General features: G+C 52.3%; 3 protein-coding genes across 3 annotated transcripts in view; 1 reads left to right on the top strand and 2 right to left on the bottom strand.

The window, feature by feature from the left end:
* Nucleotides 1-7,654: 7,654 nt before the first annotated feature.
* si:dkey-89b17.4 (zinc finger protein 91) lies at nt 7,655-19,148 on the bottom strand. Its single transcript, XM_068750148.1, has 5 exons — nt 19,012-19,148; nt 13,898-16,666; nt 12,354-13,466; nt 10,617-11,455; nt 7,655-8,088 (listed from the first exon to the last, which is right to left on the bottom strand). Exons 2-5 carry the CDS (start codon nt 16,444-16,446, stop codon nt 7,655-7,657), a joined length of 4,935 nt encoding a protein of 1,644 aa, XP_068606249.1. The 5' UTR covers nt 16,447-16,666; nt 19,012-19,148.
* Nucleotides 19,149-20,061: 913 nt separating this feature from the next.
* Nucleotides 20,062-23,067, top strand: thoc6 (THO complex 6). Its single transcript, XM_068749531.1, has 13 exons — nt 20,062-20,168; nt 20,710-20,801; nt 20,887-20,951; nt 21,188-21,291; nt 21,369-21,406; nt 21,475-21,523; nt 21,589-21,660; nt 22,104-22,206; nt 22,273-22,322; nt 22,402-22,464; nt 22,533-22,643; nt 22,711-22,839; nt 22,922-23,067. Exons 1-13 carry the CDS (start codon nt 20,154-20,156, stop codon nt 23,000-23,002), a joined length of 972 nt encoding a protein of 323 aa, XP_068605632.1. The 5' UTR covers nt 20,062-20,153; the 3' UTR covers nt 23,003-23,067.
* Nucleotides 23,068-23,085: 18 nt separating this feature from the next.
* The window catches only part of med15 (mediator complex subunit 15), a 5,737-nt gene continuing 3,822 nt past the window's right edge, over nt 23,086-25,000 (bottom strand). The window contains exons 12-18 of the mRNA XM_068749530.1: nt 24,832-24,966; nt 24,656-24,719; nt 24,516-24,582; nt 24,253-24,410; nt 24,002-24,168; nt 23,607-23,705; nt 23,086-23,501 (exon numbers count right to left, since the gene is read on the bottom strand). Coding sequence (XP_068605631.1) covers nt 23,362-23,501; nt 23,607-23,705; nt 24,002-24,168; nt 24,253-24,410; nt 24,516-24,582; nt 24,656-24,719; nt 24,832-24,966 — 830 coding nt within the window. The 3' untranslated portion in view covers nt 23,086-23,361. The remainder of the gene's footprint in view (nt 23,502-23,606; nt 23,706-24,001; nt 24,169-24,252; nt 24,411-24,515; nt 24,583-24,655; nt 24,720-24,831; nt 24,967-25,000) is intronic.

The following is a 25,000-nucleotide window of genomic DNA, read 5'->3' as shown; positions in this document are numbered from 1 at the left end:
TCCTGTCACTCGCCCCAGTCAGCCTATCGAGTCACTTAGACGGGTGAAGTCCCGCCTGCCAAACGCCACTTCCAAAAACAACGAGAAAAGAGCGTGACACGCCGAAGTATTTCTACGCACGCCGGTTGGAAAAGCATCATTAGTGGGAGGGGTGTCATTTCAAGGTGGCAGGTTTCTATGACAACACTCTCTCCTCCTTGTGGCACCTATCCAACCGGGGGGGGGGGGGGGGGGGGGGGCAGGAGGAGGTTCTGAAGGAGACGGACGGTCTATGCAGTTTAGATTAGACGGCTTGTCCCGCCTCCTCCATCTCTAGCCAATGAACATTGAGGGTTCACGTTTCTGCCCTTCCATTGTATTGTAGAAATACGGTCGTCAAGGCCGGGTGTCGTTTCTAAACAGTCACAACGAGAGAACACATTCAAAAGTAAAGAAGGAAAACAAGTAATTTCAAAATAAAATGAACAAACCAGCCGGATAATCAGAAGACGCTGCTGTGCCCTGGTTCGCCGGGTGTTGTGGTACTACTGTTGCTTTCTTTCATTTATTCGGGAGCGTCTGTTGCTTCGTTGTTGCCGTGGTTACTGCTGTTTTAGTGTGTCGGCCTGTCATCCTTTCACGGCCCGACGCCGTTTCCTCCCCGCCTCCCTCCCGAATTTCTTTGAGGATCGTCTTATTTAGCTCACACCGTTCGAACGTCTGATTCGCACAGGTGCTATTAAACAGGAGAGTCTCCTCCTATTGGTCGGTAGGTGGAACATGTGACACACACATTTACAGCATAGCACACGCATGAACATTTACCCCCCCCCCCCTGACATATAAGCCTTTAACTTGCCTTTGTTACACATCATGCTAGCGCTAGCTTGTCTTAGGCCTAGGTTGTGTCGGAGCTGCTTATTGGAGGTTTCTGCTCGTTTTAATGAGAAGCACATTTTCCGCGTGTCCAGACCAGTATTTGGGGAAAGAATGGATGTTAAACTTGGAAATGTTAATGTTCCTTGACCTTGGAGATAGACGATGTACCTTACTAGCCATGTTTACTTGCTTACTTACCATTTAAAAAAAAGTTACGTACTCCAAATCAGACTGCATTAGCATTAGCGTTATGGCTACACAGATTGACTATTGCTTGACTGCTTTTTTTACCCAAAGTTGCAATAGAAATTGAAAACTCTCGAGTGCTAACATCAACGCACTCTGCATTTAGACCCTAAATGTTGGACTTGCATGTTTTTGTTACTGTAAAAAAACCCACGAGTGTGTTGAACTCAGCATCGTAGCTTGAGGTTGTGTAAAGTTTGCGTAAAGGCTCTGTGATTCAGAGTTTCCTCTTCCTCTGTTGAGGCCTTCGCTCGCACAATCACGAGCAACCATGAATATTAGCATCAACTCCGCTTCAGTCCATTCTTGGTGTCAAAGCAATAAAGTCGGTTCGTTTAAGTGTTTTATGCCTGTAGTTTTGCGGCTGTAGAGTTGAAGAGTTGCTTCTGGACTTCAAACATTAATTTTCTGTTAGCATCATTAGCTGTCGCAATACTGTGTAGTCACTAGACAAAATAAAGGGCGAGGACTTCTAGCCTCAGGTTTTAAGACAAGTGGAGGTGGTCGTTTTTATTCTTCTTCCCGAAACCAAAAGCTTGTTGGCCAAAGCTTAGCCGAACCCCAACAGATGTTAGTCCAAACGGACCGTGAGCTGCTTTAGCGTCATTTAGCGTTGTCTTCTGCAATCGTGTTGTCAGTGGATGTTGGTATTAGCTTGGTTCAACTACATTTCCCAGACGTCTTTGTGCTCTGATCGAGCTCCGCCTCATTCACTAAACTGACCTGCCTCCTCCGGCACGTTCGCCACCTACCTGCCACACGATACTCTGATTCGGTCCCACATTCCCAGTGGTTGTCACGGTGACGTCACGGTCGTCGCGGTAGTCTTGCAGCGGTCAGGCGGTGGGTGTAAATCAGCGATGTGAGGTTCACCAGCCAGCTCGGTCGCGTGTGTTTCCTGTAAAGTTCCTGTTCCTGTCCGGCAGCACCTGTTGGGAAAGGAAACACGGACGAACGCGAAGGCGTTCCTTAAACGCGGCGAGGGTTAGCTCCTTTGTCCGGGTATTCGCTCCCTTGTCCTTCGGCCTTCCTTTGACCGGTTTGTGTTTTAGTCGTACAAAAAGACGATGTTGAGGATCGGGTTAGTCGGCCCCTTCCTTCTGCCGGCAGACCCCGCCCATCCCGTTGTGTGTAATAATGATAATGATAATAGAAATAAAAAGGCATGCAAAAGCGTTGTGGAGTTTGCATGGTGGTGTTTTTTGTACCCCCCCCCCCCAAGCTGTCCTCCATGTTGTGCACTTTACCGCTCATCTGACCGGTCTTTAGTTAGCACGTTAGCTAGCTACTTTACTCGTCCCTGCTTAATTATCTGTCTTTCCTTTATTTAAAGACGTGGCCGTTAAATGCAAATATTTGGTGAGGTTTTTTTTATACGTATTTGGACTTTCGAGGTGGAGATGTTTATCCTGTGAAAGTACGCTACCCTCCGACCCTCCTGCTAGGTCACGCGCCGGCTCTAACCGCGGACCTTCGTTTGTTTGCCTCTGCGGCTGCAGTTGTGTTGCGTCTCCGTCGTGGAATCACCACCGCGGACGTTGATGACCGTTTGAAACGCTGTGGCCGGCCGGCGGTTGCCTTGTGTGTGTGTCCAGCATGCGTCCCTTCCTCGTCACTAAATCAAGATTTGGTGAATAAATGCGTGAATGTGAGCTTTCGTGTTGGAGCAGCGCGAGTTTCTCTTGATCGGGTTGCGGCCGCTTTAGTTATTCTCCTTTTTTTTTTTTAACGACTTGAAAATTGCGAGGGATGGGAGAGGGCGAGAGATGAGACATATTTATGGAACGCCACGATCACTGTTATTATATTTAGTAGAATTCAAGCCAAAGCATAATTATTTTGCCCTCCCTCCCCTCACGTGTTCTCAAAATGTTCGCCGCTGGTATCAAAGAGCACAATGCGAGACAAGTGTACGCTGCAATAAGAAAACAACCCTAACTTAAACCCCACAGCGCCCCCTGCCCGCCGCCAGCCATCGCTGCGTGCTGGTCTGTCCCCCAATAAAGCCAACAAAGTTAACCGAAAGCTGTCTCACACCGCGACAAAGATGTCGCCACCACACCCCTTTCCTATTCCACCTGTATGAAAGAATTAGCATGTACGCGGCGGAAATGGTGGCGCTTTCTCATCCAGTTCGTCAAAGTCATTTTATTTTTTCACGCCACAGGATCAATTCTTCCCTGCAGGTTTAGCTAGCTAGCCAGCCCATGATTAGCTCTGCAGATGCTAACGAAGATAACGGATCAGGCCAATTATACGCATTTCTATACACCAGGACCCCAGAGATCGACTTAGCATTAGCCTAGCCTGTGGCGTGTTGATACACATCCCGTGTGCGAGTACAATAAGTATTATTTCTGCTAATTCGCTTCTCAGCTGGCGTCTGTTGATATAATTGGAAGGTCAAAGGTTAAACTCCTCTGTGATGATTTTTGTCTTCCTGGAAGTCTCAGAAACCAAAACGCATTCAGCGCCCCGCTCCGGATGACTCCGCGTTTCGTTCGTCGCTTCTTCTTTGATGGTCTGTGTGGAAGCTCCGCCCACATAACCTTCATCATAACAAAGTATTTTGGTTTGTACCAGTGTTTTTGCCCTCGTGGGAGGGGGGCGGGATGATTCGGGGGGGGGGGGGGGCAAGAAGACAGACCACGTGGTCGATAGTAAATACGAAAGACACTTGTTATTATCATTGTTGTTATTATTATTACCGTAAATAACAAAATGCAGTAAAAGCTCAGAAGGAGAACGAACGAAGCGCTCAAACATCAAAGCTTTCAGAGGGAGGCGACCACAATTCCATAATAGCAATGATTTAAAGGAGTTACGTTATCATAAATAATAATAGTAATATTGAATGCTCGCAATTTTGTCAAACTGAAACTGGATTCTTTGTGTTATGTAATTATTGTAAATAACTTCAAAGAGAGAAAAAACGACTTGCATGTCTATGTATAAATCTACTGAGATATCTATTCCTGTCAAAGTTGTCAAGCAGCCCGACCTCTGTCCTTTCTTTAACGCCTTCGTCCACGCCTTCAACCCGCCCCACCACGCCTCCGACCCGCCCCACCATGCCTCCGGTCCTCGCCTTCGACCCGCCCCACCACGCCCTCGACCCGCCCCACCACGCATTTGACCCGCCCCACCACGCCCTCGACCCGCCCCACCACGCCTCCGACACTTATTTCATTCCGCACGGCTGAGAGACGATGACAGAGCGAAAGAAAGACGTAGCCTCCGGCGTCCCCGTCCGCCGTGCTCGCCTCAGACGCTGCGTTGACACCAGCCTGCCCGTTTCAGAGCGGGACACGCCCACGATGCACTGCTGAACCTTCTCGGTCGCTCAGGTGTCGCCGTTTCCGTCTTAATTCATTGAGACAGAAGTCAAAATAAAGACAGCAACAACCACGCCTCCGTTCATCACCCCGGTTCCAGAGGCTCCACCCACTGGCCCCTCTGATTAAAGTGCTTCCTTCCATATTAGGAAAATGAACTCCACCTCCAGGGCTTTCCAGGCCTGCACCCAGTTCATAGACACATCCTGAATGCTAATGCTAACAGTTTGTTAGCATTAGCAGCTCCAAGATTAAATCTGAATATTGTCCCACATTGAGAGAGAAAAGAGATTTCTAACAGTCGACAATCCACAAACTGAACGGAACCACAGAAAGACGTGATTCCCAGAAGCATATTTAGGCTAGCATGAACATGACGGCGCAAAATTACTAGCTTTGCTAATGCTGTTCTCGCGTTCCCAATGTGACGCAGTCTTCCATCATTTAGTCGTCAACCGGTTCCGGGAGAAGGCATCGGCTTTGATTTTTAAAAATGCTTCGCGGCGCTCAAAGGTCAAAAGGCCATCTGGAGTTTTAGCGACAAACAGTCAGACAACGACAAGTAGCTGAGGTTTGAGCGGAGAAGCTTGACGCCTCCGACGGCAGCGGACCGGACCGGAGCCGCCGGGCCTTTGGTGGCCAAGCGCGCAATATAAAGAGAAACGAGGGCTTTCTTTATCACGCAGAGGCGGCGAGGCCGGACCGGAGAGCTCGGACCTCCAGCGGGAATCAAACGCAACTTTAGAGACCCTCTGGAAAGCCCATCAGAGCCAAAAAGGGGGGGGGGGGGGCAGAAAATATTTAAACGGTGAGAAACGAAAAGGACGGGGTCGGCACGCTTCACACGCAACTTTGACCGGAAATGCAACTTGTGTCCCGTTTATTTTGTGTGTGTGTACGTGTGCGTAGCGTAATGTAAAAGCGATCTGTCCCCCCCCCCCCCCCTCCCCTCCCCCCTCTGCTCTGCCCCTGTCTCTCCCATCCTCCCCCCTCTCTCGTACTGCTGTTGGCTGTTCTGTTTAGTTCATGTGACGTGCCGGTAACCCTCCCCCCTCTACTTTACCCATTTGCCTCTGCCCCCCCCCCCCCCCCCAAACCCCTTCTTTCTCTCTTGCCCCCCGCCCCCCCCTTCATGGATCTTTAAGATGACAACTCTATGCAGATGCTGTCTTTTATAAGTGTGTCAAAATTTTAATTTAAAATAAAAACTGAAAAAAAACAAACCCTGACAGACATACTGAAATGATAAAAAACGAATAAAGGAAAGGACCGTTCAGTGTACTCGTGTCGACTGACCCCGTCTTTACGGCTTCCTGTCTTTATTAACACACATACTCGTTGCTGGTTAAAAAAAAGTCTTAAAAACAGTAGAACCGAGACATTTAAATAAGTTTGTTTATAGGAGTTTATTACGAGTAGAACTTAAGGTCATCTATTTGGTATAGAAAAGCTCGTACAGGTTAAGGTACAGATACATGACGACACGTGATCCAAAACGCACCAGAATCTACCGCTACGTTTCCACACGTCACTTTTCCTACTGAGCAAGAGCACAAATTCACAAACTAATTACAGAAAATTTTTGTCAAATTTTATGTTTCAGTTCTGACAAAATTCATGTGAAATTGTGTTTTTGTTACTCAGTTCAATGTTGAAAACATTTCACAGAACAAGATTCATGAGTAAATTTCTCAAAGATCTCAAAAATACATGCAGCTAAATTTTAAAAAGAATTTGGCCATGACATTGGCTCTCAAAACCGCAAGTTTTCTCATTCTCATATTGAACAAAAAACAATCATACAGTATTTGGTAATTTTTCTAATTATATTTATGATAAACAAGAAAATACTGTATTTTAAAAGTCGCAATATTGACAAAGACAGATCAATATTTTGATTGATCCCAAAGGAAATTTAGGGGACATGACTTTTTTTATGAACTAATAATTAAATTGTTAATTTTTTAACAATTTGACTTCTTTTCTCAACCGATTATTATAGAATATCACAATTATGAAAAATATATAAATGAATCAATTCTACAAAATGAAGCTGATTATGACATTGAATTAGACACAAATCTCATAATTACCGGTATGAGATTGAAAAGTGAAGATAAAGCAAAGGACAAACTACGTTTTGAGGCCCTTCATTATCATGAATGAGATAAAGCAGATGAGAAACAACATTAACCAGTTTGTAAAAGACGACACGCAACCATCACACGACTTTTTAAAGTAACTCTACGCCTCAGACGTGCCGTAACCTTTTAGCCGCCTAAGTTCCAGTTAAGATCTCACGGCAATGAGGAACTAAACTACAGTTGTGATCAATAAGATCATCATTTTGACATTATCATATAGGAAAAAGGATCTCCGATTGAGCAGAATTACATTGTGAACGTTTCACATACTTGCTGTACAATAATGAGAAATTGAAGTCAGCTGTCATGACGATGTTTCTCATCTCATACCAATGAGAACCACGGTGATACATAACGCTAAAAGTTCATCCATTTTCTTGTAGATTATTGCAATCGTCTCCTCTGCAAGAAAATGGATACGATTCTTTTGAATTGATTTCTGTAAGATGAGATTCTAGGACGTAAAATTTACGATGTTTGCATCGTCAATGTGACGTGAAGACGCAGGTGAAACGAGGCCACGCCCCCCCGACGCCTTCGAAGCTCCTGTTAATTCACGTTTAAAAGTCTAAGAAACAACTTCAGCGTTCTGACCTTCTGACCTTCCCTGACCTTCGGGACGTTCCGTCTCGCATCCTGTCAATCCTTTATGGTTTTCGTCCCTCTGCAGTCACGCCTCCGTTCTTTTCATCCGTTTGTCCTCCAGACGGACGATTTAAACAAAACAAACTTTTGTTGAAATCAAATACCTTTTAAAAGCAAATAAATGTAACATTTCTAAACCAAACTAAGACTTGAAATGCAAAACTCTTTTAGCATACTAAGAAGCATGCGGCTGAAGAATTTCACATGGAGAAAGCGGCTGGCGAAAATGCTAAGCTAACATTAAAGACAGTGGAAGGAACTCGGTTCAGCGTTTATCCGAGTGTCGAAGGCGGCGCCGCAAAAACCTCACGGGCAAGAACCGGTCGAGCTTCCATGAAGTTTTAGGTTCATCAGGAAGCATGAAGACAACGACAGACGCGAAGGACTTCCTGTTGGGGGTTGAGGGTTCAGAACCGGCTCGGACGCTTAGCTGAAAGGTCTCGGGTGGACGGTGAAGAAGGTGGACGAAGTCCCTCTGGAGCCTCCCGGTGGTGGAGACCTCCAGTGCACCTTCATGTGGTGCCTCAGATTGGACCGGGAGACGAAGTGCTTCTCACACTGCTGGCACGGGAACGGCTTCTCCTTGGTGTGGACTCGGCGGCGACACTCAAACGCCGTGGAAACCCGGAAAGACTTCCCGCAGTCGGGACACCGGTGGCGTTTGGGCTCGGTGTGGATCCGCCGGTGGTTCCTGAGGGACAGCAGGTTGGGGAACTCCTTCTGGCAGGAGCTGCAGAAGTAGGTCCCGGTCTCGTGGCTGTTCTTGTGGTTGAGCAGGGAGCTGGCGTGCCGGTAAGACCGGCCACACTGCTCACAGGCGAAGCTCCTGGAGCCGCCGGTCGAACCCACCGGACCCCGACCTGAGAGGGGACAAAGGCCAGAGCGTTTAGAGCCAGCGAAGAGCACCGAGGGGAACCTGAGAGACCACGAAGCATCCCATAATCCACAGGAACAGTCAGACAAAATACAAACCAGACGCTTCGCCGGGGCCATTTCAACGTTCGCACTCCTGAAACACGAAGAGGAGGAAGAGGAGGAGACAGGAACCGTACAAACAATTCAAGCATCGACGTCAGATTGAAAGTCGTATTTTATAATAGTCTAAATATTGGGTCTAGTTTCCTGTTCCGGGTCTCAAGTGACATGGACCAATCAAAGCAGAGGAGGAAGCTGATTGGAGGATTGATCATCCACTCAGCATCAGGTGTTGTTAAAAGAATAAACGATTTCTACATGAACAAAATATTCATTAGAATCACAAAGTTCGACCAGAAAAAAAAATAAAACGTGAATAGAGGTTACGCGACGTCACTAGACAGAAGAAACTGGAAGTCGTTCCTCAGCGGAGGTGAAATCTGAGGAATGAAAGCAGCACGAAAAAACCCGACAAATTCACAAATTCTCTCAAAAATTCAGGAAAATTAGCAGGAAAACAAATCCTCAAATCACAAAGAATTTCGTAATAATAAAAAATATACAAGGGCAAATGTCATTTAGATCGACGCAAAAGTAAATACGTAATAAATGAAGTAGTACATTCGATTTTTTTCTTAATATACTTGTTACTAGTTTAGAAATTCTAAAAGTATTTCAGACAAATTTAAATAGAAACATTAGTTTACAAAAGAAAATCTAAAATCACAAAATTAAAAAAAGAATTCCAAACTGAAGTTTTATTGGTATTACATATTTAAAGTCACATTCACGCTGCTGAAGGGATTGAAAACACCGAGTTCCACTGGATTTGATATTCAGCTATTTATTTTCAGTACTCAGCAGTATGGGTTATAGTATATGGACAAGTTTCTCTGTTAAGAAATGAATTATCAAAACATAGTTTATAAAAGTGTATATTCAGTATTACATATATGCATGGAAACAAAGGTTAGGATTGAAAACAAAGGGGTTACAGGTGTTCAAAACCATTCGTCGTTTCCGTTCTAAGATCTACTTGAAATGCGGCGGGAAGGTTTACGCGGTTATTACTTTATTACTCTGCGTTCTAGATCACACGGACTCCTACTGCACTTTGACAATCACTGCACGGCTTCGACGGGTTCAAACTAGCACCAGCGCTCCGACGGACTGTTTCACACGCACACGGAGTCCCCCCCCCCCCCCCCCCGACAGAAAATGACACCAATAAATATAAGAGGTTACAATAAAAGTAAAAAACCAGAAAGCGAGCGCTCCGAATCAGAGACGGCCGATCGTCCCTTTTTGAGTTTATGGGACAGGAAGTAAGGACGGTGGCTTCGGTCAAACGAGGAGGCTGGAGGACAACCCGTCCCGTCACGTCCCATCCGGTCCCGTCCCGTCCCAGCGGAGCCAAGAGTCCGTCGTCTCCAGAGAAGAGGGGGATTATGGGTAGGCAGGCAGTTCTTTTTTCCTTATTTTGTTTTACAGACATCAACACAGCTCTAAACTCACATCCTAAAGACGAGCGCTGTCCATTACAAGTGTTAATAATAATAATAGTCGTATAAATAAACGCATCGCTACAAGAATACGGTTAAAACAGCAGCCGACAGCTCACGCTTCCTGTTCATGCCGTAGCCCCGCCCACTCCTGCTGAATGTGACTGTGTGAACTGAAATGAACAATGAAGCTCATCTTGATGCTGCGAGATGCACGCACACACACACACGCACGCACACACACACACCAGACCCCCCGCCGGACGCCCCACCGCTTCGGTCCGACAGGCTCCCAGAAGGATCCGTGTCCCAACTTTAAACCGTCTTTTCCAGCACGTCCACTTTAAATGAAAACAAGTTCATAGATTTGTGGTTTTAAAAAATTGACAAAAGGCCACAAGAGCGGATTCCATGACGACGAAAACAACCCACGAACGCCGCCGGGACCGGGATGAGGGCGGAAGCTGCAGGGACTGAAACGGACACGAGGCTCGTCACCGAAAGACAAGCGTCAACACGCGTGTGGACGGTCCCAGCAGCTCCCTCGGCCGCCGCGTCCGTCCCAACGAGCTGGAACCAGTCCCGTCGGAGCGCCATGCAGGGGGGCGGGGTCACAGGGCGCCATGTAGTGCAGTCCGTTAGCTACGTCGCGTCTGTCTACAGGCTGTGGTCAGTTCTACAAGCAGGACCTCACGGAAACGTCCTTGAAGAAGCCTCAGGACAGAGGTGTGTGTGCGTGCGTGTAGAGGTGTGTGTGTGTGCGTGCGTGTAGAGGTGTGTGTGTGTGCGCGTGTGTGTAGGTGTGTGCGTGTAGGTGTGTGTGCGTTTATCAGTTCTTCACACACACACTACAGCCACACATGGAAAATGATGAAGAGGACGGTGACGATACGCTATGGCGCCTCCAGAAGAGCCTCCCCCCCCCACCCCTCCCGATCCCTTCGTTTATATGAAGGGGCCACCAGGCATACCCAGGAAGTTGGGCGCGCCCATGGCGAGCGCAGGGGGCGCCGCCGAGCCGCTCCAGTGCACCTTGGTGTGGTGCCTCAGGTTGGACTTGGAGGAGAAGCGCTTGTCGCACTGCTGGCAGGAAAAGGGCTTCTCCTTGGTGTGGATGCGCCGGTGGCAGACGAGCTGCGTGGACACGCGGAAAGACTTCCCGCAGTCGGGGCAGCGGTAGCGTTTGGGCTCGGTGTGGATCCGCCGGTGGTTCTTGAGGGACATCAGGTTGGGGAACTCCTTCTGGCAGGAGCTGCAGAAGTAGGTCCCGGTCTTGTGGCTGTTCTTGTGGTTGAGCAGGGAGCTGGCGTGCCGGTAAGACCGGCCGCACTGTTCACAGGCGTGAGGCTTGACCACCTCGCCGCCGCCCCCCCCGCGGTTACCTTTGGTAACGGTGCTGGGACTGAGTCCCTGCTCTTGCATTAAAGTGAGGTCCAGGCCGGACCCCCAGCCCGGTTCCTGGGAGCCCCCGGGCCGGGGCTGTGGCGTCTGGCCGTGGGTGATTTCCATGTGGAGCCCGAAGCTGGCGTGCGTCGGGAAGGCCCGCTGGCAGGCGCGGCAGGTCAGCTCCCGCTGCTTCTGGTGGACGCGTCTGTGGTTGTAGAGCTGGGAGGAGACGCGGAAGGCCTTTCCGCAGTCGTGGCAACGGTGGCGCCGCGTCTCGGAGTGGATTCGGCGGTGGTTCTTCAGGGCCAGCAGGTTGGAGTAGGTCTTGAGGCACACGGCGCAGTGGTAGATGCCGACGGTGTGCGTGTTCTTGTGGTTCAGGAGGGAGCTGGCGTGGCGGTACGAACGGCCACACTGGTCACATCTGTGCAGAAGAAAACAAAGAAGAATGACGGAGGGGACGGAGGGACGGGAGACGGACAGGAAGGGACACCGGTCACAGAAGACGGTCTTTGCGTTTGCGCTTCTAACTAGTTTATCTTAATGGTTACCACTTTTTCTATAAAATATTTGAAATATTTTAATCTAAGACGTTGCAAATACAGGTATATGATCTGAAATCCGGCTTAACTCATTTACTACAAAGTGGTGTACCATGTAAAGTTAGGCGTCTAGACGGGACATAAGGGGGGGGGGGTATCTGCTGCTCCCTGCACTGCACAAATGAACACAAGCCTCCGAAATCACCTTTCAAAGCTATTCTTTTGAGTGAAATTCTGAACGCAATGATGAGAGACGCCGACACGCCTACAGAACTTCAGCCGTGCGGCTTCTGAAGGACCGTGTCCCCGTTAAGGCACGCGTGCAGCGCAGCCAGCGCCAAACGCTTCCTACGCTTCCCTCCAGGCGTCCGATAAACCGAAAACACGACGACTAAAACAAGGACTCAAATCAAAAATCATAGGAGCAAGAAGACAACATCAACACTTTGACTTTTACACACAAAATACTCGTTATATAAGAATCTGTGTTGCAAAACATGAAAATAAAACATCTAAAACAACATGTTTGATTGAAGGCAGCCTAAATACTCAAGTGTGTAACATATGCTAACGGAAAGCAAACAGGGTTGACTTATCTGGTCTCTCCACTAATTCAATTTGTCCAAACTTCGGAAAAATCCGAATTCCGGCACGCGTATGGTCCCAAGGAAGCCGGATTGGAGATCATATACCTGTAATAGACATGTAGAGACCTAAATTTATCTTCACTAATTTGTTTTGCAACTTCGAAGATTCACAAAACAACTGACGAGGACTCACGTGTACCGACACTCTTCTCCCTCTCCCGTGGGTGCCGCGGCCTTCCTCCTGACCTCCATGCCTACCTGGTTGTCCCCGCAGCGGTGCCTGGCCAGACCGGATCTGCCCTGGAAACTCTTCCCACAGGTGGGGCAGCCAAACGGGGTAGCACCCTCCTCGTGGACTTTCTGGTGGTTGCGCAGGAACCGGGCCAGACGGAAGGCTTTCCCACACGTGTGGCAGATGTGCTTCTTCCGCTGCGTGTGGATGCGCATGTGGTTGCGCAGCGCCATGTAGTTTGTGTAGGGCTTGTCGCAGAAGTTGCAGCGGAAGTTGCCCGTCTTGTGGGTGTGCTTGTGGTTCAGCAGGGAGCTGGCGTGTTTGTAGGCACAGCTGCACAGGTCGCAGGCGTAGGGCCTCTCGTCGGAGTCCAGGTCCACGGAGCTTCTCTCCACGACGATGTTGTTGGCGGAGCTGTTGGTGGAGGACGAAGAAGGCAGGTGCTGAGCTGGACAGTCGTGTGCTGCTAGCTCATCAGCAGTAGCAAAGCCCTCACAGCAACCATCACACTCAAAATCCATTTGTGCCCCGGGGCCCTGCGGACCCTTGCACAGGCCCGCCGTAGTGTGGGTCGCCAGCTGCCTCTGGGTCCGGAAGCCCTTGCCACACTCTTGGCAGTTGTGCTTCTTCTGGGCAAAGTGGAGGCGGAGGTGGTTCTTCATCGCCAGCCTGTTGGGGTACGTGGAGTTGCAAACATTGCAGTGGTACTCCCCGATTTTGTGAAGGTTCTTGTGATTGGCTAGGCTGCCTGCGTGTCGGTAAGTCTTTCCACATTCTTCGCAGGAAAAGGGTCTTCGTCCACTCTCAGCTGGGTCGAACTTCTGAGGTCTTGAAGTTCCAGCTGACGAGTAGGGCTTCTTGAACCCTTGGTGGCTATACTTCATGCCTATCATCTGGCCTTTGGAAGGCTCCGCTCTCATCGACTGCATCTGGGACGGACCAGGCTGTTGGAATCTGGAACCATTGGGGCCCGTTCGAACGAGACCTTTGGCCCGGTGCTCTTCGTGGAGACGGAGGTGGTTGATCAGCTGCTTTTGGATCTTGAAAGCCTTGCCACATTCTTCACACTTGTGCCTGCAACAGGAATGGCAAAGATGAAGACAACACAGTGGAGTCTGAGCATATATATTAAATTAAGAAGCTTCAACCACTATCAGTCGGCTAGCTTAGCAGCGGCGTTAGCATGGCGAGTAAATCAGATTCCAATCTTTCTTTTCAACTTAGTTGGACAAGGGAGTCGGGACGTATTTCAAGAGGAGACCGGGCGACACGCGTCCTCTGCTGTGAAAGTGTTGACTGTTGGACATTTGAAAAGACCAGAACTACACGAAATGTATTTGGAGCTCCAGACCCTCTGACTAGATCAAATGTACTCATTTTCAGAGCCAGAGAAATGCAAAAGACAATCCAACATTATTGCTAAGATTATTGCTACCATTTCCCCCCCAACTCACTAAATATGTTTTAAAGTGTTTTAAACTTGTTACTGCAAAATCAGGACTTACCTCTTGAGGTCAAAGTGGGTCCTTTGGTGATTCTTGAGAGCCAGCAGATTGTAGTAGCGTTTCTGGCACACCAAGCAGCGGAAAACGCCCGTCTTGTGGGACTTCTTGTGGTTCAGGAGGGAGCACGGGTGTCTGTAGCCTCGGCCGCATTGGTCACACTTGTGGGGCTTGTCGCTTTGGTCGACCATAGACCTGCGTCCGTTGCCACCCACATCACGGCTTCCACCAGGAACCCCACTGCCATCTCCTCCAGACATCACTTTAGCGCCATTTAGGCCCTGCTTGCTCATGGCGTTGGCCCGATTTTTACCGGGGCACAGGTGCGTGATCAGGTGGTGACGGTCCGCAAAAAACATGCCACAGTCAACACAAATATGGTTGCGCCCATCCATCTTGTTGTTGTCGTTAGCCGAGGTTCCGCCGATGCCCTGCTGCTGACCATCTGACCTTTGGGGTCCGTGGACTAACTGGTGATTCAGGAGGTCCTGCTTCCTAGAGAAGGTCTGGCAGCAGGTGGTGCAGATGGTCCTCCAGTCCTGCTCCAGGTTTGAGGGGCCGGGCCCCGTCGGGTTGTTGGCATGGCTCCGGAGGTGGCTCCGGAGTGCTCTGAGACTGGCGTAGTGGTTGCCACACACTGAGCACTGATACACTTCTCCATCATCGTCGTCATCTTTGTCATTGCCCCCAATCCTCTTGCCCCCACTCTGGGAGTACTGCCGTTGGCTGCCACCGTCTTTGAGGCCGCTGGAGCTCCCGGCAGACAGCGCCGTCCCACCAGAGCCGTGGTAGTTCATGTTCCCCATGAAGCCGTTGGACATGTTGCTTTGCTGCTGGCCACGGCGGGCACACAAGTGCGACTTGATGCCAGATATGTCTCCGTACATCTCGCCGCAGTCTGCGCACACGTGTCTGTCGGCTTGACGATGAGCGCCGTTACCCTGGGAGAGCGAGCCGCCATCAAAGCGATCGTGAAACTCAAGAGAGTCCAACCCACTACTGTGGCCACCGTCTGGCACAAAGTGGGCAGCATCACCGAGATTCCCTGGCAGTGATATTGGAGTGGTGGCGCCACTGCCTTCTTGCACATAGCTCTGTTGCGAGTCTAGAGTTAGCGGCTCTGGAGACAGCCAGTCATTGCTGTCGTTACCAAGAGGCTGGTTGGAGGAACGGCCCTTGTGGCTTCGTAGGTGGCTGTGTAGCGCTGCCAGGTGAGGGTACTGCTTACAGCAGATAGTGCACTGATAGTGGCCCGTCTGGTGGCAGCGTTTATGGTTGACAAGGCTGCCCGCATGGCGGTAGCTTTTGCCACATTCACCACACTTGAAGCGTCGTTCTCTGTCATCCGGGGAGTTGGCCTGGGGCACGCGGCCACCAGAGGGAGATGACACGGAGCCCTGGGATCCAGAGCTGAGGGTGTCAGAGCTGAGGATGGAGTTGTCCTGGCTGTGAGCGGCAGGATGGGGGTCATGAGTCAGGTAGTGGACTTTCAGGGTCTCGAGATCTGGATGTCCTGCACCACAGTACGCACATGTATAGATGGGATTGTTGACTGGCGGACCCATTATGGGATCATAAGGACCTCTCTTCTCACCGGGCAGGGGTGGTAAAGGCAAAGGGTCCCCTAGGGCAGGGGTGTAAGCAGGGGATCTGACTGCACTCAGATTGTGTGCCATGATGCCGGGGAAACTGCGTGGCAGTCCCAGTGAGGGTGCGGCTGTGTTGTGCAGCAGGATGTGCTCCTGGAAGTCCACCTTATTTGGCAGCGCGATCTGACACAGGTGGCAGAAACAGGACGCCGCGTCTTCACTCTGGGACGACTGGGTGCCACTCCTGCGCTCCGAGTCATGGAGGCTGCTGCTGCTGCTCACCATGGACGCCCCGGGGGTCTTGAACTTCGAGTGAGTTCTCTCGTGACTGTTTAGGGCAGCCAGGTTGCTAAATTGCTTAAAACACACGGAGCACTTGAACGTTCCTTGCTGGTGACACTTCTTGTGGTTCACCAGGCTACCGTGGTGCCGGTAGTTCCTGTCGCACTGATCACACTTGAACGGTCTGTCCCAAGCGTCGTCAGATTCCGGGGAACCTTTTTTTCTGTGGTCGTCTGCGTTGTGGCTTTGGAGGACGCCGTGTCCAATGCCGCTATTGTTCAGATGGGAGCGCCCGAACCCGTCGGAGAGGTCTTGGGCGAGGCCGTAGTCCCTCTCGTCGTGGCCGGCTTCTTCTGTTACTTCTTCGCTCTCTTCTTCCGTATGTGCACTACTGGGGGACAACGTATGTATACGTAGGTGGTTCTTCAAAGCTACGGCGTTGGGTAGGGTCCGCGTACAAACCGGGCACTGGAAGGAACCAACTTCGTGAGATTTTTTGTGATTAGCAAGGCTAGCAGCGTGCTTGTAAATTCGGCCACACTGTTCACACTCAAAACGTCCGGTTTCTTCTTGCTGATAATGCGCTTTCATATGTTCTAGAAGACTTGGAGTACTCGGGCAAACCATATCACACTCTTTACAGGGGAAACCCTTGGCACGACTCATATCATGCATTGCCATAGTACTCTAAAGCAATTCAGTCGGAGGGAATCACAGTTCACAGCAAAGACATGAACAGTGTTAGGGGCGGGGCTTAGCTCTTCAGTTGATGGTGGCATTGGTAGCCACTTGCCTCCTTAGACTCATCAGTGCAGGTCAAGCCAATCAGGGCCCACCCTGGGAGGTGGTGGGCCTGCGGGGGGGGGGGGGGGGGGGGGTCACACCAGCCAATGAGGTATCACTGCAAAGATAAGAAGAAGAAAAGACGGGGTTACTTTAAGAGCTCCACCCCAAATTCAAAAAGTTCATCTGAACTTGGGTTGATCGCCAGACAAGTCTGGAACACTGCTGGGTGACCGGCTCGACGGACTCTACAGAGGACTCGACAGGATCCAAGGCTGGACCCCCCACTGATTTCGCTCGTCTCGGACTCATTCAGCGCTGATGGCTTTTGGGGTCCAAACGGCCCGAAGCGGAAACGCTGCTTCAATCTTCAGACGCTCAACATCCAGACGTTTAAATTCACCGACATTCCACGGCTTACCGCTTCTGCAATGTCCACACCTGACAGAAGAGGACACGCCTTTATTGATATTATAAAGACAAAGCTGTGACCTCGCCTGTACCAGCGTCCACGACGGGGGTACTTACACCGCTACGAGCCAAACCTGGACCTGGAACGATTCTCTGAGAACTGTACAGGTCATCGATTCCCAACGAACATGTCCGAGGACATTTCACAGCGAGACAAAAAAAGCAGCACACGGTTTAGCAGGCGCTAACCGACAGCGTGCTAAAATAAAATAAAATAAACTTTTAGCCCTGCCAACACGCTAACCGACAGGTCGCATCTTCACGGTTTAAATTAGCTTAGAACCTGTGTCAGCGAACGTTACGGGGCCGATACCGCCACCTAGTGTACGAGCGTGGAGATGACACTGCATTGACCATCAGCTGATCACGATCAATATATTTACAGCACAAGATTGTCTTTATGTTGATGAACTGAGACAAGATATTTATTTATATTTACATAATGCAATATTTGTTTGGTCAATAATAGCATTGATCACAATCAATAAACGGAGTTCCCGCGGACGCCGAAGACGAACGGAGACGTTCGACCGGCTGCAGGTCAATTTCCATTCGCTTCTGCTGATTCAGTGACATTTTAGACAGAAAAAAAAAAAATGGGGGCCAGTCGGAGCCGCCGTGGCTCAGACCCAGACGTGAGTGACGGGGACGTGATCGGGTCTGCATGCAGAGCCACGAGACGTCCCCAAAGACATCGGCCCCAAAACGTCGACAACCCGGAACCGTTCCCACCGTCGGCAGAATCGGTCAAGAACCGATGCGGGACAAGATGTCTCCCGGAATCTCCCCAAGTGCTCCTGAAACAACTTCAGGACGGCAAGACCCGGAACAACTGAAGAGCCTCTCCGGGGTGGGGGAGGCTCTCCGGGGTGGGGGAGGCTCTCCGGGGTGGGGGAGGCTCTCACGCCGGTTTTGCTTTGGTGTAAACGGTTCAACTGATCCGGCACAGGTTTCACAAACGAAGCATTTCATTCACAAACATTAGAATCCGGCCGGCAGCCAATCAGAGCGCCTCTGATCATGTAAACAAACCGAGCTCGAGCTCCAAAAAGCTTCATTCAAACTTTATTTAAAAGAAAAGCGGTGGAACTGAAATCCCCCCCCCTCGCCCCCCCCTCCCGGTCCTCCGTGTTGTTTTGATAGCTGCCGAAACGCGTAATTCAAACCTGTTATCGGCTAACTCGCCTAATTATCGCCACATGCTACCCAGGAACAGCCACCGCCACGGCGGGGGGGGCCCTCCCGGGGGGGGCCCTCCCTGACCTTGGCCCGTCTCCTCCCGGTCGGGTTCAGCCCCAGCGGCGCATCCATCCGGACAAAAGCACCGACATTTACCCCCCAAAGTGCCCAACCGAGCCCGGCCACCCCGGGAGCGGCTTCACCGGAGAAAACCGAGCCCGGCCGAGTGTTTCCGGCAGAGCGGCAGAACCCCTCGGCCATCAGCCCACTTCCACCGGGACCCCGTCTCCATCGGAAAATGGCTTTCAAGCAGCAAGCCATTTTCAGCGAGCTAACGAGCTAGCCTTTTAGCCCCGCCAACACGCTCATATTCCGGCTTTAATTCAGCGGCAGCGACGCTTCTGGTTGTCGGAATCAACACCCGCAGCACCGCGGAAGCGTCCTTTGATCTTAGGGGCCGATAGAATCGCGTATTCGGTTGATTCGTCGTTGAGAGACACTCGAGATGCGCGGCGGAGCTAACATTACCTCCCAACTAGCTAGCTAGCTAGCTAGCAACCCCCCCGCGACGAGAGAAAGAGTTGAAAACACCGAACGCTAAACGGACAGGAGGGGGGGGGGGGCGCCGGTAAAGGTGCATTCACACGGTCTTCACCGAGGCTGGAAGCGGGGGGGGGGGGTCGCTGCGGTTAGCCGTCCCGCTAGCGTAGCTACCCGCGGCTAGCCCGGAGCTACACAAAGCTCTCGACCAGCAGCGCGGCCCCCTCTCCGGGGAAAGGCTCGTTTTTGAGCCGCCTTCCGCGCAACACTTACCCCCTCAAGTGGCCTCTGCGCCCGCAGGAAGAGCGATGCGCGCCGCGGAGATGCGAAACGTGCAGCTTTCACGGATTAGTCATGTTTATTTCTCCTCCTCTCGACCACCTACTTCGGGTTCTGGGTTCTGGCCTCCCCCCCCCTTACCGCCGCTTTGACAACATACTTCCTGCCGCTGCCGCTGCCGCTGCTCGCCGCGCGGTGCCGCGCGCGCGGTAAGCGGAGCGCACGCTTAGACGCGTCATCACGCGCAGAGCGTCCAGCGGCCCGGTTTGAAGCTTTCACGTCTCTCTCCGTGGCTTGTGAGTTTCATTTGCGGTTGGTTCCGGTGGGAGATGAACCGAACCGAACCGAACCGAGGCTCGCCGGTGTCCCGCGGGCTGTCATGCCGCGTTCAGACACGATCGCAGTCTGAATTTCAAAGTGACGACGGAGTCCAGAGTCCACGTTGAAAACGTGTTTGTTCCGAGCAAATCCCCAAAAGCCACTGAATGAGCGTGTTGGCGTGTCAAACAAAACATTACAAAAGGCACCGAGCAATGCCCCAGAAAGGACCCGGGTCAGAGGGCGTTCTGCTCCGCCCCGCCCCGCCCCGGCCAGGTGCAGGTGAAGGTGCACCTCACCGGGGCGGATGAACCCAGAACGGAGCCCAGCCCAAGCGGTGCCGGGTGTTTTATTTCGGTCGGACCTCCACGGTCCGCCGACGGTCTCTGAACGCTCCAGCAGTTCTGAGGAGATTCTGATAAATGTTCTCCGGAGCAAGGAAACGGTCCAGAAGGGACACGTTTGGTTTTGATGGTGATCTCGATCGTCATCTGGATCCAGAATATTGTTAAAGGATTCTTTACCACGCAATGAAACTCAAGATGAAACAAACAAAAAAAGGCGGATAAAACCAGATAACCCGTTTATTTTATTTTATTTTAGCATTTAGTTATTAAATTCATGTGTGAATTATATTCATTTCCTTTGTGCAACGTGATAAACAGCAAATTACATTTGCACACTACCTTTCCCAGAATGCCTTGCATCCCCACGACGTCATATTCCCTCGCCCGCATGGGTGCGTTGCTTTTTACACTTTTTGCGCTTTGTGCGTCGTGGTAGCGCCTTTTTCGGTGGCGTTTTGGAGCAGCAGGAGGATGGGTCCCGTCGAGGTGAGAATGCTTCATATTTATTGATCCGAATTTAATAACTTGCACTAAAATCAATCCGGAGCTGCTTCCCTTTGTGTCGTTTCATTTGAAATGTAGCTAACCGACGTTAGCATCTAATACGTTTCTCCGTACACACAACAGATTCCTTCCAGTTAATTTAGAATTTAGTTAAATATTCTTATCGATGTTGTATTATTATTATAGATATTTATAAGAATTTGATAACTTCTCAGCAAACGGGGTAATTTTCACGGTATCAAACGTATCGCATCTGAAAGAAACGGACCGTCTTTGAACGTTTCATCTCTGAGTTATTAAGACCGTTCACACTGAATATCCTATTGATTATATGAGTTTTACTAACTTAATATGAGGGTTTTATCCCAACCTGCACGCAGCATCATTTAATTTCACCACGAGGTGGCGGCACCGTGACGGACTTGCTGGCCTTTTCCACGTCTTGCGACGTCACGGCGTTCCTCTAGAGGCGCCCATGAGCCAACCTGACCCCGCCCCTTTCCTCGTGTCCTCGTCCCTGCAGCTCCTCCACATGTCCGTCTTCTCCCAGAGCTTCTCCCCGTGTGGCCGATTTCTGGCGGCAGGAAACAACTACGGGAAGATCGCCATCTTCAGGTGAGACGGCGACGCGGCGCCTGAGGTACCGGTGATCAATCGATCGGTCGATCAATCGCTGTTACTGATGATCCGTGTGCTCCAGCCTGTCTGCAGCTCTGAGTCCGGAGGCCAGTGGGCCGAGTCACAAGCCTGTTCTCACCTTCGCAGGTGCGTCAACGACCAATCAGATCCATCGCCTCGCACCTTCACTTCATGATGATGTCACTTCACACACGCCCATTTTAAGATGTAAACTGGGTCATAAATGCATTCAGAGGAAGCTACATTAGCATGCTAACGTTAGCCGCTACGCTTCATTGATTTCTACCTACAAGCTAGTTTATAAACGCTAATGCTAGCTCGCGGCTACTTTGGAGCGAGGTCACGTTTGGACTTCCTTTCAGCTCACGAGGGTCCCGTCTTCGCCCTCCTGTCCACCGACTGTCATCTCCTGAGTGCCGGGAACGGCGAGGTCAGCGCCTGGAGCTGGACCGAACTCGTCAAGAAGGTGACCTTCGATCCGCTCGAGGACACGTGGAACGTCCCGTCGTCACTCCGGCCCATATTTGACTTTTGTTTCCTCAGAATGTGAAACCGTTGTGGACAAAAAGACCCGACTACAAGTGAGGGACGGTCCACCGTCGGCCGCTTGTCCGCGTGTCCCGTGTCTGACGTCTGTCCCCGTCCTCAGGTCCAGTCTGGAGATCCCGGAGATCAACGCCATGATCATCAACCCCAGAGTGAGACCCGCCGGATCCCGGAGCGGCTTCGAGACGAGTCAGCTGATCCGTGTCCTCTGTTCCAGGACAACAGCCTGGTGGTCGGGGGAGGGGACAACAACATCCACATCCTGGACCTGGAGCACGGCGACTTCAAGGTGCGTCGGGCTGGACGCTCGTGTCCTTTCAGGACGTCCCGCCCCCCGGGCTGGACGCTCGTGTCCTTTCAGGACGTCCCGCCCACCGGGCTGGACGCTCATGTCCTTTCAGGACGTCCCGCCCACCGGGCTGGACGCTCGTGTCCTTTCAGGCAGGACGTCCCGCCCCCCGGGCTGGACGCTCGTGTCCTTTCAGGCAGGACGTCCCGCCCACCGGGCTGGACGCTCATGTCCATTCAGGCTGGACGTCCCGCCCCCCGGGCTGGACGCTCGTGTCCTTTCAGGCAGGACGTCCCGCCCCCGGGCTGGACGCTCATGTCCATTCAGGCTGGACGTCCCGCCCCCCGGGCTGGACGCTCGTGTCCTTTCAGGCAGGACGTCCCGCCCCCCGGGCTGGACGCTCATGTCCTTTCAGTCCTTTCCTGACCGCGTCTCGCTTCCAGTCCGTCCTGCAGGGTCACACCGACTACATTCACTGTGTGAGTGTGAGAGAGAGGGAGGGGGAGATCCTGTCGGGGGGGGAGGACGGCGCCGTGAGGATCTGGGGTGAGTGACGGCGGCCATGTTGGCGGCGTTTACTTTGTGATGCTGACGGAGGCGTTTCCCCCGCAGACAGCAGGACGGGTCAGAGCGTCCACTGCATCGAGGTCCACAAGTACGAGGTGAGGAGACGCCGCCGCCACGTTGTTTATTCGCCTGTGGGAGGAGCTTATCGGCGGGGGGGGGGGTGTGTCGTTTCAGAGCTGTGCTCGGCCGCAGTACGGGAAGTGGATCAGCTGTGTGACGAACGACTCCGATTGGATGGTACGCAGGCCCCCGGTCGGCGCCGTCGCTCGGAGTATTGATCGCTGATCGCTGTGTCCCCTGTCCAGCTGTGTGGGGGCGGTCCGTCGCTGTCCCTGTGGCACCTCCGCTCTCTGTCCCCGACCTCCGTCTTCCGTCTGGAGGGCTGCCAGAGACAAGCCGTCTTCCACCAGGACATGGTGAGTGTCCCCCATCGGGCGTCCCCCGTCGCGCGTCCCTCCCGTGCGTTGACGTCCTCCCCAACAGATCCTGGCGGTGGGGGACGGCCCGTTCGTGTCTCACTGCCTGCTGGGCGGCGAGGTCAAGGCTCAGATCCCGTGCACGCCGCGGGGCCTCAACACGCTGCAGCTCAACGCCAACAGCACGGAGCACAGGGTGGGTCTTTGAACGCACCGCGCTGCCCCCCCCCCCCCCATCGATGACCTCAGGACAGGTGAAGGTGTTTGTGTGTTTCCAGGTGCTGGCAGCAGGGGGCAGCAGCGACCACATCGACGTCTTCACCAACCTCTCCTACAGAGCCTTCTCCCTCCGGTTCTGACCCGGACGGGCCGCGCCGGAACCTTCTCTCCATCGTTTAACGAAAATAAAACATTTGTTGATGAATTCCGACGGTTTGTGGATTTAACATTTTTATTAGCGACAGCAAAAAGAATATTGATTACATTTTCGATCAAAAGGGCCGTAGAAACGTTTCGCAGCAGCTTCTCGTCGCTCCGCTGCGTTCAGGGAGCGGAGATGATCGGGATAAAGCGCCGTCGTCCGTTTGCACAAACAGCCCCCCCCCCCCCCCCCCGACTGGCGGCTCCATCGGCCAAATTCACCGGGATCAGTTCATGACGTCACCGCCGCCGGCGACTCACGTGACATGACGGGGTCGGCGGTCGGGTGGGCGGGGCTTCAGGCGGCAGACAGGCAGGCCTGGCGGACGCTCTGGGCCCACGTGTTCAGCAGCTCCGTCACGGAGTGTTTGTCCGGCAGCTGCAGCAGTTTGGACGCCATGTTTCTGTGGACCGTCTGCAGGAAGCTGTTGTCGCCTGCTGGATCACACAAACAGGAAGTCATGTGACCAGAACCGAAGACGACTTTAAATATTCGTCAGCTTCTGATCGTCCAATCGGCGAAGCAGGAAATGATGACCTCACCGTACTGGTCGCCGTCGTCGGCCCAGTACGGGCTCTGGTCGGGATAATCGGCCGGAACGCTGAGCTGCAGGGGAGGAACGCTGGGAAGGTTCTTATCGTCTGGGGACAGAAACGTGGCGCTGATTCACGGCTCGACCCCAGAGTACACACAGATACTACTGCAACTAGTACACAAGTCGTGTACCGCTGGTTTGTGATGAGCGCCTCAGCAGATCAGTTAGCATGTTAGCATGTGGCTAGGAATTTCAGTTCAAATCAGTGGTGAGAGACCGATGCTAAGCTATGTCACTCCATGGCTAGCTCTAGCTGCGTATGCTAACGGCGAGTCGCCTGCGTCTTCCTGTCAGGGACATGAACCTGTCCGGGTCCGGGTCCGGGTCCGGTTCGGGGCTCACCCAGCTTGCAGACCAGGTGCACGGCGCCGTTGTTGCTGCAGAACGACGGGTCCAGGTTGACCAGGAACTTGACGTCGAGCCGAGCCACCTCCCCCTGCAGGATGTTGGGGATGGTCTGCCGCTCGTCTTCCTCGTGCTTCCTCTTCCTGATGGGGATGTTGGGCCCCCTGAGGGGGAGACAGGCGAGTTGGTAAAAGGCCACCCCCCCCGCCCCCCCCATGCCGGGATTCAGGGGATCGTGACAGACGTACGTGATGTGGGGTCCGTGGATGGCGGTGATGGCGGGGGCGAATGTTCTGTACAGAGAGTGGTTGAAGACGGGGGACCGGATGTTGGCCATGACGGCGTCCAGCAGCGGCTGACACAAATACTGCTGTTTGGTAGCTACCGGGGGGGGAGGGGGCGTCGGCTGCAACGAGGAGGACAGACCGTTAGCGCCGCCGCCGCCGATAAAGATGCAACTGGCAATATGAAACAGGAAGTCACGTCGCCGTAGCGACAGGAGAGTCCTCACCACGGCCATGTCGTTCTTCAGCTTCTCTAATGCGATCTCGCACTTCTGCAGCGTCTTCAGGGGACACCTGCAGGTCAGAGGGGACGGATCAGGGTCCCGCCGGGGTCGGGCGCGTCCTCTCAGGAGGTCGCCTGGGTTACCTGGTGTTCGGGTCCGTCAGGATGTTCAGCAGACTCTTCATTTTACTCAGGTCCTTTTTCCTGTCTGTTCACGGAAGACAAAAGAGGAAACCGTCGAGTCAGCTCCAGCAGATCCTCCTCCAATCAGCTCGATCGATCCCCAAGCGGGAGGCGCCGGGCGCTCCGTGCCGCCTGACCTTCGTTCTTGTCTATCTTGTTGATCATCCTGCGCAGGGGCTCGATGTACTTGGACAGCTGCTTGAGTTTCTCCATGTACTGCTGGTCCTCCAGGGACGTGGCTCCGGCCGGACTCGCCGCGGCGTTGTGGTTACCTGCAGCACAGGTGAGGTGAGGCGAGGCGGCGGG

This window comes from Brachionichthys hirsutus, chromosome 16 (genome assembly GCF_040956055.1).
Source record: "Brachionichthys hirsutus isolate HB-005 chromosome 16, CSIRO-AGI_Bhir_v1, whole genome shotgun sequence".
Lineage (NCBI taxonomy): Eukaryota > Metazoa > Chordata > Actinopteri > Lophiiformes > Brachionichthyidae > Brachionichthys > Brachionichthys hirsutus.
The sequence above is the reverse complement of the archived record's forward strand: the minus strand, read 5'-3'. Positions and strand labels throughout refer to the sequence as shown.